Source organism: Cololabis saira, chromosome 13, assembly GCF_033807715.1.
Source record: "Cololabis saira isolate AMF1-May2022 chromosome 13, fColSai1.1, whole genome shotgun sequence".
Classification (NCBI taxonomy): domain Eukaryota; kingdom Metazoa; phylum Chordata; class Actinopteri; order Beloniformes; family Belonidae; genus Cololabis; species Cololabis saira.
The window spans coordinates 15,574,705-15,594,755 of NC_084599.1; the positions used below are offsets into that span (position 1 = coordinate 15,574,705).

At 41.4% G+C, this 20,051-nt stretch overlaps 1 protein-coding gene across 1 annotated transcript in view; it reads right to left on the reverse strand.

Moving 5' to 3' along the window:
* The window catches only part of prdm5 (PR domain containing 5), a 38,029-nt gene that overhangs the window by 3,202 nt on the left and 14,776 nt on the right, over nucleotides 1-20,051 (reverse strand). The window contains exons 9-15 of the mRNA XM_061737072.1: nucleotides 19,908-19,992; nucleotides 19,665-19,822; nucleotides 18,954-19,047; nucleotides 15,445-15,605; nucleotides 12,192-12,285; nucleotides 4,690-4,775; nucleotides 651-755 (exon numbers count right to left, since the gene is read on the reverse strand). Of these exons, the coding sequence (XP_061593056.1) occupies nucleotides 651-755; nucleotides 4,690-4,775; nucleotides 12,192-12,285; nucleotides 15,445-15,605; nucleotides 18,954-19,047; nucleotides 19,665-19,822; nucleotides 19,908-19,992 (783 nt within the window). The remainder of the gene's footprint in view (nucleotides 1-650; nucleotides 756-4,689; nucleotides 4,776-12,191; nucleotides 12,286-15,444; nucleotides 15,606-18,953; nucleotides 19,048-19,664; nucleotides 19,823-19,907; nucleotides 19,993-20,051) is intronic.

Sequence of the window (20,051 nt, forward strand, 5' to 3'; positions counted from 1 at the left end):
GAAATCTGTTTTCTTTGCTTTCCTTAGCGCAGGACCGTGTACGTGTCCTTTCTTCCTCACATATCTCCTCAACACTATTCTGTAATCAAACCAGGAAAAATAATGGTACCATACAGGCTACCTGAAATGTGAGTCATATGCAAGCTTTTTGGTATGATTTAATTCATACCGTTTAAATGTTTTAGATAAACTATCATAGGATTTTCAGCTAAAGAGTTTTCGAGACAGAGGTTGAGCTTTTAAATACATTTTTTTAAAGAATGAGGGAAAGAAAATTTAAACTGGCGCTTTGTTTTTAATATTTACAAATGGCGATGAAGCCATTTGTGGTTTTTTGAAGCTTTTAAAAAGTGGATTACAAAAACCACAAGCATATTCTGTTGCATTTCCCCACTAGTCTCTGAGAATGATTATAACTCCTTTCAGTATTATGAGCAGAGGGTAAATTATCCCCCTGATCCCCTCTATGTGTTTACGTGAGATCAGCCCACTCTACCCCTCCGGAGAAGCAAGATCCCTATCTGTCTCTGGCTGAGCTCCCCATCTGGCCTCGGGCCAGGGCTTCATCACACTTACACACACATAAAAGAACAATTAAAAGAAAGAAAGAGTCTGTGTTGGAGGTGGAGCAGAGGCTGCTGGACACTCACATCACATTGGAAAGGTTTCTCTCCCGTGTGCGTCCTCATGTGTTCGTCCAGTCCTCTTTTCTGGCTGAAGGCCTTGTTGCACTCACTGCATTTATACGGCTTCTCCTGCAGCGGCACAAACACGCTAAATCAAAGGGGGCCCTTCATCTGACAATGAGCAGCAGAGCAGTACGTGAAATAAAAAAAATAATCCTCCAGTTTTCATCACATATGGACAAAACCTGGAGGAAAAAAGTGTAATGACACACACATGTCAGTGCATACACACACGGAGAAAAAAAACAAACAGGCAGGCACAGAGCAGCGGAAAACACAAGATGTGGAAGTTCTCCTGTAATGCACACATATTCAGTTTCACACACTGATGCTCTCTGACTTCACACCCCACTTTATGAAGATATGAAATGAAAGCCAGCGCTGCCCCTGCAGCAGGGAGGAAGTAGCTGGCGGAGGGGCCATCAAAAACACATGGATTCCTAAAAAAAAGGGAAAGAAAACATGGAACAGAAAATCCCTTTGAACGTGTATCAGTGTGCTGGCACTCTGGGGCTGTAGAATATCAATCCTCTGTCTCCACACTTCATCAGTTTACCAAAGAACATTTCCTCTCCGCCGTTTGGAGGCCTGTCTCAGTGTGTGTGTGTGTCTTCATGAACAGTACAAGTGATGAAGTGGACAGTAGGTGTGTGCTGCTCAGTCTGAGGGGAAAAGGCTCTGACACCCAAACGACGGAGAGAAATGAGGAGATAGCGAGGAGCTGGTTCCCAGTGTCACTCTCAAGGGAAACTATTTTTGACAAGTCTGGCTGATAGTAGAGGCTCTACCCATTTTGGGCTTAGTTGTCATGGGAACAGGTTGAATGCAGGAAGTAAGGGTCCTGGGAAAGGCGCTATCATGTGGGCTGGGCAAGGAGTGCCCAGTGACTCAGGATACAAAAGGAGGTAAAGATCAGGTTCACTGCCAGCGTGCCTGTGAGGGGCTTTGAGGATGAAACTGTTTGTGACATAAAAAAAAGGAAACAATGGAAATAAAGCTCTCTATGTATGTGTGTGTGTGTGTGAGAGGGAGAGAGACCCCTCCACCGCACACAAACACACACAAACAGATTCAGTCCTGATCAGTGTCATGCAAATTTCCTCTTAAATCCTCAGCTTTGACAGAGATAATCTTTTTCCATAAAAAAAAGAACAAAAACAGCAAGGGGTTAAAGTTTAAAGGTCCAAAAACACATGGACAGACTTATTTGATGGGGAGGAACCAGAACACATCACCGTGACCCTGGTAACATCGAACATCTGTACCTAGTGACCTTCACTCTTCAGCAGCTGTTCATCCTGTGACCTATGACCCGACCTTTCCTCTGGATCTGTCCAGTCTCTGCAAAGAGCGCATCAAGAAATGCGAGGCCAGAGTCGTGTTTATTCACTCTTCTCACATGACATGCTCAATATGCAGGTATTTGTAAAGCAGCACGCCAGCAGGAAGTTGCCGTGCACCGTTAACCCTTGGGCTACAGCTAGAAATCAACAAGCAGCCCCATGCTGGGTTGAAATAATTTTAGACAAGCAGGACGACTGTAGGCAGCGTCAACCTGTTGAGTAGTTGGTCCTCCGCGTCAGTCAAGATTGAAATACCCTGTTAGAAGTACTGATAGAAGTATTTTGTGACAACACTTATTGCCCCAAAGGGAAATCTACTGACTTTGCTTCTGGTGCCACAGTAAGATTGTGCTATTTTAGGTCAAATATCTCAGGAACAACAAGAAAATAGATGCTGGCCTTCATGTTTTTCGTGTGGCGACTCTGACTTTTGTAAGGACTGAACCCTAATACTCAGATATCTGGTTATTCTATAGCTTTGAACCATTAATATATATATATATAATATAATCCCTGCCCCGGCAAAAGCAGTGCTCTAAACTCTTTACAGTTGTGTGGTAACACTTAAAATTGGGTAATGACAAGACAATAGCGAGCTGATAAATATCCAATTAAAATCTGGCCTACAGGCACTACAGGCACAATAGCCACGAAAAAGTCACCAGGATCCTGCAAGTACTAGCTACACCATCGTCAGGTCCATTTAAGAAACTACTAACTATGTAGATCCAACTGAAGGATAATTTAATGGACGAGAGTATAACTATTGCTGCCCTTTATAAATGCAAACAAGGAAAATCACAAAACTGACCCCATGTCTCTCATCTTGTCACTAGAATGAGTAAACAGACCAATCATCATGCAAAGTGAAAATAATTACATATATGTTTGGGAGTGAACTAATTCTGACAAATCCTCTGTTCATTCATACAAACGAAGCTTCAAACTTCCTCATAAGTGGTCCAAAAACAATGAACAATCTTTTCTCCAACAACAAATGAAGCCCACTGTAATTGTATAATGTCCAGAGCAGGTAAATCCATTTACATCAGAAGTTGAAAAAAAAAATAAAAAATCCTCTAACGTCCAAATGTCAGCGGTTCAAATCTGCATCAGATGTGTTTCTCTCTGGCCGGCCAGGGATGTGGTTTGTGGTATAAACACAGAAACTCCAATCGCATCCATCTCAAATCATCTTTTCGTTAACAATGAGCTGCAGCTCCTTCAGCCAAATTGAATGAGTTTTTTCAACGGTGACTTCATCTGGCTCTGCTGTTTGTAACTGTTCAGCCCATATTTCAGAGAAATGTGAGCAAAGACAGATCTGGGAACATTCGGAACGAGACATCAGCAAGTTTAATCAACAGCACTCGAGAAAATTATACCTGCCTGTTTCTACACAGACGCAGAAACCTGGGCAGACTACTTCCACTATTAACGCACTGTTACAGCGCCGTGTTGCACGCTGGAGAGCATTAAGAGAAAGCAGATCTCTGCACTGAGGCACGCTGACAGGTCCTGACCGCCACCGCCACTGCTGTGTGAACTGATGATGGGAAACTAAGATAAAACACATATTGAGTCTCGTTTGTTAAACGGGACATAGGCGCACACATGTCCAGGTGCTTGCAGAGAGCTTTGATGCAGAACTTCAATGAGTTTAAATATGTCACAGGATAATAAGGAGTGTCCCCGATCAGGAAATGAATGCATGACGTAACGTCCAGCGAGGAACCTGACTTTTACTTTCTCCACCCTGAGCACTATCTTGCATTTTTATCTATGTGATCACGCGTTTTCATCTCTATAAATATGGCCCTACTTTATTTCACAATTCGTACCAAGTGTACGTATAAAAGACGGAGAGGAGCCACACTTTTTTCACTTGACAAGGCGGCGAATCATTGCACAAGATCATTCAATAATAATCATTGGGTCACATGATACCGAGCAGGAATCACTGATTTAATGCTCTTTTACTTAGTTTTTGAGATTAAGTGAAAACTCTTCATCTCAGTTATAGTTGTTATGATTTAGTATCCAGTCGAACTCAAAGACTGATGCCTAGAAAATTATACAAAAATTATAGAAATTATAGAAAAGCAGAGACTAAATACTTAGTCTAATTTTAAAAGTAGAATTACCACATCCCAACTATATGTCTACCAGCCAGTTAAGACCCAGATTACATCCATGTTTCCATTTTGTCATTTACTGGGAGTTGCTCCTCATTCTAGTTGAGGTTGTAAGCACTGATGATGTCATTTTGCCAAAAGCCAAAAGCTAAGACAAATGAGAATATTAATTAATTTGTGAAATCAAGAGTTTTTTAAGCATACCTTCACAAAGTATTGAAAAAATGGACATAAATGGACAGTTTGGACACTTGAGATCAGTGCAACATGTCAGTATCTGCTCCTTTGTTTACGTTTTTACAGGACGTTAGAATAATATGTTGAAGATTATCAATGTCCTTTGTTTTATACAATATCATCACGTTTCAGTATTTTTCCTGATAGACATTTGTTCACAGCTGTTCACAAATGCAAATATTTGGAAAGAGAAACTCTGTGTATACAAGCAACAGTTTATATTAATATAAATATCAAAATAAGGGATACACAAACGAAGAGAGCTGAGTCAGAGAGGAGAGAACCTACCCGAGTGTGAGTGCGGATGTGCATCTTCAGGCCGTCGTTCTTGCTGAAGGCTTTGTCGCAGTAGGGGCACTGGTACGGACGTTCACCTAGACAACAAAAATGATTATGTATGCATGACACCTCAACAAAATTGAACCACCTACAAACAGGTGTAAACTGCTCATTATTTCATCTTTAGAGCTTGCCATCACAGAGAGGTTTGAATCCTCTCTCTATATATCAAATTACAGCGGTATTGTGCAGATGTAAATGACGGGCTCCAACACACTGGGGGAACATGTTTTAGTCACTCCTGAGCTGTTCGTGCCTGAAGTTCTCTGACTTTCCACTGTAGAGCTAAATCTTGCATTGGCTACACTTTGTGGCTCGCCGTCCGAGCTTCGTCTAGCCATCAGTTTAGAAACATATTAGAAAAAGAAACCCGGCTTCTCCTGATTGGATCAAAAGCAGTCTTTTAGATCCTATCAGACCAAACACCGCTGATGACAAAGAGAAAGTGACAAGCTGTCAGTCAAACACTCCACTGACACATGGATCTGTTTACCGTGCTGATCCACGGGCCAGATAGAGCCCCACAGTTGATTGCTAATATATAGAAAAGAGGTGACGCAATAACCTGAAGAACCTAGCTGAAAGATTCAGACAGGAAAACTGATTACTAAACATTTATTTGTTTTATTACAGTTTCATACTTTCCAAAATAACAATTAAATTCCCATGTCAAGAAATCAGAAAATATGTCAGACATCCAAACTGCTCTATATTTTCCTAAACCTAATGGGGGAGTCTCTGCAGTTAACACAATTTAACCAAAGCAGTTCTGAAAATAGAAACGTGCTAATGGATGATGTTGTATTTTCACTTCAGCACCACAATCTAATCTCTTATCCTCCTCACTGTAACATAAACTGTCTTCAGTGAATAAATCTTTAACAGGCAAGCAAGTAATTTTATTGATGGGGGAGATGCATTGCTCCTTTAAGTAATAAGGCTAATTAGCTTTGTTTCTTTGGGATTTAAAATGCAAAGATGCTTATTAGACCCGAACATCCACCTTGGGGATATGTGAGAAGAGAAATATTAACCTGCTGCTATCAACAAATTTGTGTTATTAAAGGAACATTTCTCTTGCACGTTCAAGACTTGACACTGTATATTTACTGCCCCGGAGGCCGTTTCTGTCAACAGGAAAGCTACAACGGCTGTCATCGGGGAGATATACAAGTCGGGGTCTAAACCCGCCATAAACCCGCTTGAGGGTTTCAGGGGTCCACGAGGAGGAGCACAGTGACACCAAGTAATAAAACATGTAACCTCAGGTTAGTGTGGAAAGGGTTAACGTGACATATGTTCTCTGATCACACACACACGCACACACACACACACGCACACACGCGACAGCATGTGTATGAGGGCAACAGAGCACTCTGTCACAACCCCAGCCCCCCCACCACCCGACAAAACTTCGGTCTCTAGGAAGGCTTTTGTTGACAAACAGGAAAATCTGAATCCCAGATGTGTTTTTGAGAAACAGGAGAGCAAAACCTATGTCTTCTGTAGCATGTGTGGTGTCGGGTTAAGACCCAACTCTATCCTCGGGGAGACCTGGGGAAGGCATTAGTGCGCTAATAGCAGCGCGGCGCAGTGAGCTGGTGTACTGTGCGGCTTGGACCGCGTCCCTCCCAGGAGCTGGCTATTGTCAGTTAATACGCAGCGCAGACGACCACGCCCTGCAACGCTGATGTTTGCAATAAGTGCACACCACTTCACCTACTTAACCTATACACTCTCCAGTTCTGAACATGTGTATCTCATCTGGAAAATACAAACAGAGAAAATGATGGTATTCAATATTCGGAGGGAGGTCAGGCGTAGGTATGCTCACTTACGGTTCAAATAGCACCCTCAACACAACTCCTGGTTTAACATGTTCTACTGTTTGAGCCTGCTTTAGATAAAACGAGATAAAGCGAGAGCGACTCAACCTCCTAACAAAACAGGAAATAAACGAATGCTAATTAGAAACCTTCATCGTAACATTCCTCCACCATCCGTGTATTCACGTGAGAGGCTGCGCGCCTGTTCTGCTGAGTGTTACTGTAACTGACCCCCCCACTTATTCTCCAGATTGAGCCAGATTGTTTGGGGATTATGAGGGGAGGCTGCAGCACTGAGCCAGGGCTTTATGTGTGTGGAGATTGTAACTGATTTAGCATGTGCTGAAACAGAACACCATCTCTTTGACCCCGGGTGTCTCCCCCCGCCCCCCGCTGCGGCCCTCACACTCCAAGTCTGCTAATCGATCCGTTTGGCACCCCTTGTGTGTTGTATATATGCGCACATGAGGCCGTATGTCTGGTTAGCAGATGGTTGGCTTTGTCGTCTTGCCTGCCGCGTAGCATTCGTGTTACGGAGAACCCTTTGTAGCTTCGGGGCTCAGGTCTGAAAGGCATTAGCGCTGCCCGTCAGAAATTAATTCCTGGCTTCCTCCAGTTCAGGCAGACAGTGCCCCTCCACTGTCCTCCCCTCCACCCTGTGGCACATGCCGACAGGGGCCACGGAAGAAATGTGATATCAGTATGCAAAAGATGATAAGAGACTGCCTTTGATGAGTCCAAGGAACACCCAACAACTTTTACACTTGACCTTTTCATCATAGTCGCGGCCTCAGAAGATTTCTCCACTTCCCCAAACAATTCGTTTAAAGTTGCCAGCGTTAAGGTACCGCTACCAGACAAGTCCGTGCCAGGGCCTCAGCGCACATGCTGCAGATGAGAGCCGGACACGTCTAAGAGCCCCGTCCTCACGATAAATCAAGCATCCCTGCACCTGCAGCAGTGAGGCCCTTTTCTTCAAAGAGATGGACCACTACTCAGTGCACGGTGTTGTTGCTTTACAAGACTGTAACCATGACCACCGTTAAGACAAACAATTTCATGTGCATGTAAATAGGTTCAGTGATTGCAGAGTTCTGCCAGATGTCAGTTTCAGGGCAGCTGTTCTGTCGTTAGTTCACTTAATGCAGCAACGTAGCTTCAAAAGCATCGGAATATGCTTCTATCTGATTGTCACAACAAAGTGAACAGTGATCCAGGCAATTATTGCACTAAGTTAAAAAAACAAAACAAAAAAACAACTTAAATTGTTCTCTCTTTTTTTTCTTTTTATGTCCCCCGAAGAAAACGTGGTTCAGACGAAGAACAGAGGTCATTTCTATGTTACAACACACCTAGACAACAGAATATACCCCCTTAATGTTAGTTTTCTGGAATGAGCATTTATATAATTAAACAAATATTTCAAAAGTCACATGGCAATGTTTCCGTGCATTAAAGACCTAACCTTAGCACATGAGCGCTAACACAAACCTTTAGGTTTATCAGAGCTAACGTCAACACAACGTCTGACGAGAAGCAGACACCGGGACTTCTCCTGAATGTAAATAATTTACTGTAAACAGAGCATTAATAACAGCGTGGGGCCGGTGAGAACGCTGCACCTTAGACTCTCTGTTTGGGTGTAAACCATAACTGCAGCACAAATTTTGTTTAAAAGTATTATATGGTTTTATTCAGACGTGGCAAAGATGTCTAAGGAAAGCGGTGCTATGGCAGGACAGCTTGCCACTGGATCCCTAATAAACTACCTCTGTCAACTCAGGACACCGGACCCAATTTATGTCCAGTGAATCCTTATTAACTTTCTAATCAGTTAAAAGATGTTTAAATCAGTAAATTCTGCAGCCTACTGTGCAAAGCCTCCATGTCCGCACGCAAGGGCTAAATGTTTTTGCTAAAAAAGAAAACAACTCCTTAATTCCTCCATGCATCTGGCAATAACTAATGATGAAAGCATAAGGAGAGAGAGTGAGAGAGACGGCTAGTGATTATTGTTATCATTGAGGTTGTCTGACTCTTTTTAATCATGTTTCTTAACCTGATCACAGTGCGGAAGGAAAACATTGCTTTTAGAGCCTAATCTGATAAACAAAGAATCCCCAGAATAGCCTCCTTCAAACTGGCTCATTCATGGGACTTCATTGTATACTGAAATAACTGTATTGACTAGCTCTTCCATGCATTAATTATGAAAAAAAAATGAACAGAGCTAGACATTTTTTAGACATAACAGATTATTTTTTCCAAGGATTAGACAGGATAAAGCAGTCTGTTGTTGCCAGAGGGCAAACACTGATCACTGTTGCCAAAATGACATGTCTGATGATGTCAATATGACGGCAAGTCACTGGATTCTGTCAACTTCTCCCTTGACCCAAATCATATTCATGACTCCAAAACACTTATCCACCACACCATGGCGAACATGGTGTGAAAATGTACTCTCACTGCGCTGTGATATGGAGTAAGATATCTGCTCCATCATGTGGTCAAAAAAAACAATTAAAGAAAACATTCAAAGCATCCATCTCCACTACTGAGTTCACATCTTCATCCAGCTTTCTGACGGCTCACATTTCATGGGGTTGACTGTAATCTTTGTTTTAGCTCAACACGATGTTCCAAACAAATGAAACAGCAGAAGAAATCAAACTCAAATACACAGCACATGCCTTTGAAGCTGCTTCATACCATCATGTTGATTTTATCTCAAAGTTTTCCTTCATATATTTCACACTTCATCCTCATTACTTGCCACGTTTCCTCATACTGTGGGGTTGTCTCAGGGGTAAAACGATACGGGTAGGAAATCTCTAGGGAATCTTTACAAAGTCCTCAGTGTTTAGCAGGTAAATAATCAATGCGGACTTGTTCCTGCGAAGCAGGAAGACAAACAAGATTAAGCTTTCCTGTCTGCCATCCTGACAAGCTGATTTATAGAGGCGTCTACTTAAGCTTGTGACCTTTAAGAGATCACTGACCAAAAACAAAAACTTCTTCAGAATAGATAATAATATAATGCTAAACTATTTTTGTTTTGCAATTCAGGATACATAATTAGGTGTCTGAAACGACAACCACCTCATAAACTAGACGTTACACACCCAGTCACATTAAAATCTGAAATGATGTCATTCATCGATTAGAACTGCTTCCACATGTTCATCGTCACCTATCTTCCCATCATGTTGCATGTTGTCATCATGGCCTGGGATTCTATGCTGTCTATTTGCAATCTGCCAACTGTTGTTTTTTATCAGAAGCACAGGCAAAGAGGTGAATTTCACGGCTTAAGACGGCAATGATGAATTTTTGCTCCATTGTCTTCCGACATGTTCAGAACGAGCCTTTTTCACTTTTGCCTGGCCAACATGTTCGAGGTCAGTGGTTAGGCTCGAGCTGTGGCTGTAACTTGATTGGCTGACGCACGTGTTGAAGCAGGAAGAGTTATGGATCTCCCAACTTTTGACGGAAACAATGCAATCAACACAACGCACAGTATTCACGATTAATTTCAGTTATGGATGACATCACCTCATTCAAAATCTACGGAGATGAGCGCAGACAAACGAAGGCAAACGCAGGCAACACTGCAGCGTAGCTCCAACTTTGACCATCACTCAACTGTGTTAAGTGACGGTTAAACAGCTGTTGTCATGCGTCTTTGTAATATTCTGACCAAAGTTTGCAAATTAACGCATCAGAAAAATGTGACTACTCGTGAAAAAAGGGCATCATTTCACTCCTTTCAGTTTTTGCTTAACATTAACAGTTTACGATTTTAAATTTAATGGACGAGTCGGGTGACATTACCTGTGACTAAAAGAAAGGATGGAGGGGTTGTCACTCAGCACTCACACTGCTCATCCCAGCTTATTTCCCCCCTCACACACACAAAAAAACAACAAACAAGAAAATAAAGAAGAAAAAAAAACAGACCAAAGAATGAGGGGACAGATTTACAGCCAGTCAGGGTCACGGGTCATCCGGCTGGATGCTTTCTTGGAGAAGTCTTTTCTCTGTTTGCTCCTTTCTTTCTTTTAGGTGTCCCTTCGGCTCCCACCCCTCCCCCAGCATTCCTCCCTTTTGTTTATTCTATATAAATACAATCAGACTGGCCTGTGGACCACACTGGTATACATTCTCTCTTTCTGTTGGTTTGTCCTTCACACATACACATGTATGCAAACACACGTACACAGCAGACACACACGGATACAAAGGGTGCTGTTGACAAAGTGTGGTAGACTTGTTAACGGACCACCACTCAATGCACGTAAACATTTGACAAACTAATCGTACAAGCAGCTGCAGAGAATGTTTGACAGGTTTTCATAAGCACAGCTGAAATCGTTTTTGGCCCTGATGTGTGCAGGGATGCAGCACTAATAACTGACCTTTTATTGCATAAACGTAAGTTTTTACAACAAACAACATTAACTGAGCCCAAGAGGTTTACGGGAGGTGGGTCGATGGCCAGAAATGATAAAAATACCAGAAGACAAAAAGGAAAGAACGTAAAAGAACGGAGAGATTAAGTTTAAGTGGGAATATGGAGAACAAGAGGACAGGCAGGACTAGGCAGGGAGATGGGAAGGAGAAAAAAGAGGGAACCAAGCCAAGAAGCGTCTGTGTGGATGTGCCAGGCCTCTGCACCAGTCTGTTGGTAAGGAAACACACAGGAATGTGTAGCTTTTCCAGTTGAAGGCAGTCTAATGAACATCTAAGGCTGCATTTCTGTAGCGGTGCAAAGGCTGGTGCAAGACCCGCTTATAACATATCATACAATCTTTTTATGATGCACTTGTGAGTTGAAGAATCAGGCTTTCTGGAAAGGCATGAAGATTGCAATGCGTATTTTGAAACAACAGGTGCTTTACTCTCTTCAGGATGAAGCAAGTATCTTACAAAGCAGAGGATCTTAAACATACTACTCAAAGGTCATGCTTGCTTTTGCTAAAGTTTTACCATATTTATCAACATTTGAAACAATTCAAGCCCCAATAAAATGTATTTTTGATCCAGATAATCACAAATTAAGAGAAGAAAGTGACAGCCTGACTGACTTATTCCAGTATCTTAAAAAAGTGGGAAAAGTGTGCGGTTCTCACTGAAAGATGCACAAGACTGTGGGAGATTTAAAAATGGAAGGCAACGTTAAAAGCATCGTTTCCCCGCAGTTTCCCATATCGTAAGAAGAGCTGATGGGTATACATTAAAGTTATAAAAGATATAGTGTCCATTTACAGTTGAGAAGAATGACTTCATCCACATGCTGAATACAACTGACCCCAGGCACAATACGTTACAATACATTAGCCTTTATTGCTAATTTATGTGTGTTATTTAAACACATATTACTTATTATAGAGGGACTGTATAGCCTGTAACAATGGACCCAGGTCCCCATACTTACTTGCTTATCTATTTCATTAAATAATTAATATTGATTAGAGAGAAAATAAATTGATTAAAATCAAAAACATTAAAAAGAGGGAAAATGTGTTTTTATTCTTAGGCCATATCGCCCAGCCATAATGCTGTGTGGGACAAGTTGCAGTGACATGAATTAAAGGAAGCAGTGCATTACTGAGGACCACTCACCTGTATGGCTGCGGATGTGAACCCTAAGAGTGCCGTTGCTGGCAAACTTTTGTCCACAATACGGGCAGATCTTCTCCTTCTCCCCCGTGTGAGTCTAGCAGATATATGATAAAAGGAACATCAGGTGATGGTTGGACAAATAAAGACACAGATCTGAGCTTCCATTTGAATTGATCCATGCAAATGCAAACTCTTCAAGCATAATCTTATCATATGAATTTGTATGGCATCTAGCTTTAGAAAAAAATATACTCTTTATACTTGCATAATATATTCATCACAGAGTCTATGACTATACGTGTCTTTCGGTTATGAATGCACGAGCAAGACTGAGAAGAAAGGCTTAAAATAAACTAGAATTAAATCAGGTTTACTTCCATTGCATGCAAGATTATTACCATGTCCTATCTTGATTTTGATTCTTTCACTCACATTAATATGTGCCTAACCAAGGTTGTTAAAATACTGAAATGCTGAAGTGATGTAATGACCAGCCAGCAGCGAATACACCAGTAAAAACACGTTACAGAAACACACTAATTCTTCCATCGCACACTGTCCCTGCGTTCCTCCGGGTTTACACATTTTTAGAAGCAAACGTTGCTTAAAAGGGTTACGATTAATGTTCATAAGTTTGCATTTGTAATATCAGCAAATGTCCAATGTCGGATTTCATATCTGAGCAATACAACTGAAGTAAGTACTGTTGAAGCCTTATCGGTTCGTTGCTTTGTTTTAAGTTAAGTGGTGGGAATTTTAAAGTTTTAAAGAATACAAACACTCAAACAACCACACATCCAAGCAAGATTTAATTTCATGCTTTTTTCCTGCAGTTGCAAATCCAGAATCTACATTCAGCCTTGAACGGTTGGGTCGGAAGTAACAGTTCTTATAATTCCTCCTTAACGACTAATAGACTTGGAGAAGATGCACATGTAGGCATTAGTAGAGTGGGATCAGAGGGAAAAAATGCAGACGGAGGACATTTTTCAGGGTTCAGAACCGATGAGACCTTAAGGCCAGGGTGCAAAAATGCTATAATCTCCTAATCCTTCATCTCCCTCTTCTTCCTTCACTCCCTTTAGTTGAAAACAGTCCACGGTGTTGAGCCCCATCCACCCATGCGAGCTCCATATGCAACGCTTCTCCGTCCCTCCCTCTCAGCCTGCTGTAAATTCCCAAGAATAATCATGAGAATGAAAGGCTCAAACTCAGAGCGACAGTTTCAACAGCAGTACAACAATACAGGAACACCTCCTCTCTGGGCCCCCATCTTTCCCTCCGTCGTCCCACTGTGTCCGTCTGACACCTCGGGTGTTTCGTTACAAAGCCTCCATCAACACACACACATGCACGCACACGCACGCGCACAAACACATGCTCGCACAGCGACAGACACAAGCACTTTAACAAACACATGTCTACACACTCAGGCGCTCTGTCGCACACAGCAACGCAGAAACAGATTCACTCACACAAACACATGCGGCCCAGATGGAGCAACGTTGCTGGATGTTGTTTGTACAACAGAAGAAACATCCCTGGTACTTTACCTTCACTTTACCTGGTCAGCCAGGAAGAACGTTGGAAATTTCACAAGGGAGCATCCCAGGTGTGGAATTAACCAGGTATGAACGTACATATTTAGAAAAACCTCAATATAAAATGAGCTGTATATCTGCCTGCTCCAAACAGCAAGCCAGCAATTTTCATTCATTTGTGCATTCTTCCAGAGGTGACGATTCCTTGTACAACGTGCAAATCACACAATGCATGCACATACATGCTCACACGCAGACACACAAACAAGCACCCTCTCATTTAAAATCAACTCAGGCTCACTCAGCTTTCCCTGGAACAGAAGCACGTTTAAATGACACTGAATTGTTGTGGTGTATCCACTAAAAAATACAACATAGCAATTTACTCTGATGAGGCTTAATAAGTTGTTAAAAGTAATCCTGACCCATTAAATCCTTTCTCATTCTGCAAACTTTTATAAAATCCTGTCAGGAGACTACATATACACAAGTTGACCTTCTTTCAATTTTTTACCATCAGGTCTTCAGCTGGCCCTGTGTTTGTTTGATACTGTATGAAGGTGTGTAGAGGCCCCACTCTGTAAGGCTGAAGAAATGAAACACAACTGAATATATACATGTTGTGTCTTTTAGGATATACACATATTACAGGGAGTATACATGATCCAAATTGTTTTTCTCTTGGGTTAAAGACTTATGAAGCATAATTTAGTACTTATGGATGGGTTCAACTGATGTTGTGGTCTTATGAACCCTGGTCGGAAGTTTACTACTACTGAAAAATAACGCAACTGTCTATTTTAATAACATGTAATAACGTAACTATCTATTATTAGTTTCCATATGCACCAATGGTCCACAGAGCTCCACTAATCACGTGACTGGGAAAATTATCTTTGATGATTTGTGGCGAGAACTTTTATACAGAGAAGCTGTTGCAGAATGTCAAAGTGCAAATAAAATAAAGTTTCAAAAGTATTAAGGCTAAAAGGCGAGGAACTCTGCACATTTGAACACAGCCAGCGAGTAGTTGTCTCCACGGCAACCCGACTTTGATCACGGCCAGATATCTCAACAGCCTCCAGACACCGGCGGCAGTGAGACAGTCCAGCATGCCTGTCTTCGGTCCTACTGTTCTGAGACACATGCTTTTGCTGAGCGCCAAGAAGCTGCTTGGTTTCAATCTTGATCTGTAACCACGCCGGACGTTGTCAGATTCGGGGCTCATAATCTGCAGAGGGATCTGTTTGGGGCTTTGAAACCCTGCGGAGCTAATGGACTAACTGCCATTTCTAATCATTAAAGGAATTTAGTTTGTATGCAGCTAGGATCCAGATTCCCGTAGGTTTGATAGCTCACGATGTTATTAATGTTATCTGCTTCACTTTGATAAAACAAGGAATATGACTAGATTTGAAACGATGGAAGTATTTTGGCAGAGGAGACTGTGAAGCTGTCATTTCTTCGCCTGTAAACAAAGCCGAGCAGAACACCAAAGATGGAAAATAAGTTTAGTTTTCAGTCAAACCTGAGAACATTTCAAATCTTTGTAAATACCTACAGTATAGTCTTGCAAGGTTTCACAAGTTATTGTCTGACTCTCTACAAATAAACACAACCACAATTTCATCTGAATTCACTCTCAAAGGGACTGCAGACAGGTAATCACTGCGTGTGATTGAGGCTGTATGACTTGAGTCATTTTCGTTCACCTTCTTGTGGCTTTTGAGGACGGACGGCGTGACAAAGGCCTTCTCGCACAGATCGCACTTGTACTTTTTGTGGCCGTCATGCACCACCTGGATGTGGACGTTGAGCGTGTCTTTCCTCTTGAAGGTGGCGTCACACTGGTCACACTTGAATGTCCTCTCACCTGCAGCAAGGACAACAGATCGTTTGTGGGCGCTACTTTTCTGTTAGCCATTGTTGTGCTTTTGAACACGGTCATCACGCACAGCAAGAGAGGACCCAATTTCACCGAGGTGATTGTGTGGGCAGAAAATGACATAGAGAGAGTGTTTCATTGCAGCCGACAGCCCCAAACAATGCTCTTTACAATGGTTTGGCTCTGATTTATTTTTCTCAAAGTGTTAAAAAAAACTACTTTTTTAATCATTATTCCACCGAGCCGTGCTGAAATAGCAGTCAGACAGTCTGCAGACATTTTCATTGTGGTGCAGTCTCAGCTGTTCTCAGACTGAAGCCTGATGTTTCCTTCACGCCCCTGCTCTCTGCCTCCAAACAACAGCCTCTATTGTTGTAGAGTCCATGTTTCCATTATATGAAGATCATTCAATTTCCACAGGACTTTAGGTGGAGGCAGCAAGTGGGTACAAACTTTGTGCTCATTCTCCAGTTCGATGATGTTGATGGTCAGATCAGTACGCTGGAAAACCAGTGGGTGCTGTTGGTTCACTGTGTTTTCATTCAGCCATGAAACATTCACTTAATAACAATTAAAATAAACAAAGCTGTCGCAGGCAGAGTCCATTCATGCACAGAGAAAGGTTTCAGGTCTCATATTAGATCGCACACGCTTCAACTTGAACATGGACAGTCGTAGTAATTTACACACATAAACACACTCCTCTGGGTCTAGGAAGCGAAACACAGCTGAGTTGCAAATGTGCAGTGTCGCTTGCAAGAAGCACGTGTGTTGATTCGCAATCAAATGTTGCAACCTTTACTTGAATTCTACTGTCAGATTTGCACATTTTTGGCTCAACCGAAAAGTTGTTTACACGTAAGAGGCAAATAGTCGTATAAGCTGGCAATCATGACACCTTATTGTAGATTTCTGCCGATCAATTTAAAGGTTAAATCAGCAGAACAACAGTCTGTTATCTGGGGCAGTTTTACCACAACAAAAGACTTTCTAAAAATAATCGTTATTACAATACGTGACTCCGGACAAAAAATAAAAGTATAACTATGTCTCTGTTGATTCACCCATTCTCTCTTTTCTCTATGGTTATCACGGCACAACATTGCTTTGATTCAGAGAGGAAAAACTGCAATTAGCCAGAATTATGCACAGATTATGAAGTGTTATGTTCCCAGAATATAAAAATGAAGCCTGTGGAGTTTCACTTGTTAAGTTCTGCGACAGATGTGCTTCATTTCGAGAGGGATCGGGTGGCGCTCCAGCTTTAACCCAGAGAGACAGACACATTTATTTCATGGCATAATAATTTATCAGCAGTTCATTTTAATTTTCCCACCTACAGTGGAGTGAAATCACACCCTTAATCCCAAAGTCCCACAAACACCGTCTAGAACATGATACATGCATAATACAAGTCACGGTATTATATTGCCGGCCGCCTGGGACAGAGGCAGGAAATGCCTTGAGCTTTACAATCTCTTTTGTTATCTGGCTCAGTTTGAGGACAAGAGCTGCGTTCTGCCAAGCCTCAACCGCAGCTCCACTCTCCACACACAAAGTTTATGTGGGACTCATGTCCTCGCAGGCAGAAGGCGTGTGTTATTAATGGAAACATCCATGCGGTAAAGGATGAGCTAGATGACAGTTAATGAAGATATGGGACAATAACCTACAAAACTCATGCGGAGGGTTTTAATAGTACATTTACACACTTTTTGCTTAATTCCTTTTTGATACAATACTTTAGCTGACAATGATCAGAATAACAGGATTCATTATTGTATTTTTTTTTCTTCAACTTTAAATTTTGGAAAATCTGGGTTCAATACAAAAGTAAGAACAATATATTTTTTTAAATAAACCATATTGATATTTTATTCCTTATTACACTTAGTGCCGGGCCTGCAACAAATAAACATTTTCCACAGTGGAGCAGCTTAAAAAAATGTCTTACAGCAAGATCAAGTTACTTTTGAGAGAAGACATAACGCATTCTTCTTCTGACAGAACAGTTGAGTTCAGAAGCAATTACATGCGTCATTACTCCTTGAAAATACACTCAAGACTTTTGCAGCTGCATCCTTTCTTGGTCTGGTATGACCAGTACGGTGCGAGGCTACTGTTTACCGGCGATGGCATGCATGAAACTGTGCTCTGAAGCACATGTTAAGGGAGAAGGGCTGTTTCAGGTGATGGTTCATCTACAAAGTTTTACATTTTTTTAATCAATATCTTGTATCTACATAGTAGGGTGCTGTAATTTTGCCATCAGATCATTTGAAACAGGAACAAAGACATAAAGAAAAGTAATTGTGAAAATAATTGTTAAAATAATTAAATCAAATCTAAAAATAAAAGCAGAAGAGGGCATAACATTTTTTTATGTTGATCATATTTATCTTACAGGTCATTCGTTTGATGGTGGAAACGGTTTTAGAAAAATGGGTCAATGGTGATGGTGCAAGTTTTGAAAAAACAAGATATTTCGATGTATGGTAATATTTTTAAGTACTACCAATTAATGAGATAAAATTTCTTGGGGTCCTGATCAACAGGAATTTTGTATAGGTAAGGATATTTAATTAAATTACACTTTATAAATAGATACGCACACAAAATCACATAAATATTGTACTATTTATCAACTCTTTAAGTGAATCAGCAGGCGGCACCACTTAGCATCACATCTGGCCTGAAAGTTCACTGTATGACCCAAACTCGGAAAAGCTTTTAAGATTGATTTATGATGATGATGATGATGATGATTGATTATTTATTTATTTATTTATTTATTTATTTATTTATTTATTTATTTATTTATTTATTTTTATTCTGGGTCTCAATAAGTACACAATTAACTGTTTAAAAAAATCGCTCCTCATTCGTTGGCCAATTTAAGCAACCTTTCTGTTCAGATCCGTGTGAAACGGGTTTTGTTTACTCTCATCTCTTTGAAACATTCCTTCAAATTACCTCATTATTCTTACTGACCATCAACTTAGCAGACTCTTACCTACTGGCAACTCCTGCTTCTCTGTTTGCTATCAGAGTTTTAACTTCTAAACACTTACAGGCTACAAAATGTACCAGATGTGAGTGAACCTGGTGAACAACACTCTCCACCATCTTAGAAAAAGGCTTGGAAGAATATATCTGCTCGTTGGCATGTGGAACCGCAGAAAACCCTGTGAACTTAGCTATCAGAAGCTTAAACACAAGTTCGATTTAAGTTGGATAGCATCAACTTATATGTGACAACACAATCTTTATATCCAGTAAATAATCTCTACAAATGTGATTTCAGCTTCAGCTTTGCAGTGGCAGAGTCATACTTACTGTTGTGGATGAGAAGGTGGCGCTGCAGAGAGAAGGGGGTGCGGAACAGCGCTTTGCACTCCTCGCACTGAAAAGGCCTTTCTTCAGAGTGCGTCTGTAGAGAAACCAGAGCAGTATCAGAGTGTTTATACCGCGTAGAGGACTGAAAAATGGACACAAATAGAGGCATAAGGTGCATAAGGTTCTGCAGTTAGTGTGGTTTGTTTACTTCATGAAGGTGAGCAGCTTCAGGGGATTTAAGTTTAAAACACTTCCGTTTTTCTGACCCCGCTGCACCCGTGGGTAACCCCTCTCACCAATCCATCTGAATGACAACTCAATCCCAAAAGTAAACATGGGAAAACTGGGGCTAGAGGTGGAAGGGGACCCCAGAGATAACAGCCACCAACAAGACCCTGATTGATTACAGTTTACACACCACACTCACACTACACAATCCAAACCATGGCCAAGCACAAGTGATCCCTGAAGTCTGGTTCATTTGGCTACTGTGAGTGTGCCGCTTCCTACTCAAACATGTATTGGAACACGCCAGCGAGTTTTAAAGAGGTGTGTTTGGGGACGGTACACTTGTGGACGAGGGCATGTGCACAATGCATGCAAATTATGATGCTGTACAATCACCAGAAGGCTGTCGTCTTGAATAATTTAAAATTCCTGCGTGATCCAGGATACAAGTTTATCATAAGCTCCAACTCCACATGTACTCACCTTCTTGTGATTCTTGTAGACGTTGCGGTGAGCGAACTCTTTCCCACACAGTTTACATTTATATGGTTTGTCCACGCTGTGAATGATCTTATGAGCCGTCACCTGGTCCAAGCGCTTGAATGTCCGACTGCAGATCTCACACGTGTACGGTCGCTTCTCTGACGAGATAAAGACACAGTTCTTGTGGCAAACAGACATGATGAACATGAAAAAAAGCAGTTAATTTGTGAAGGATTCTCTTACCAGAGTGCGTGATCAAATGTCGTTTCAACTGATTGGTAGAGATGAACTTTTTATCGCACCCATGGCATTCAAATATTTCATGTATCTACGACACAAAAGAGAGAAAAAAAGAGAACGCGCTTTTATTGTTTTGGTCCTTGTGGT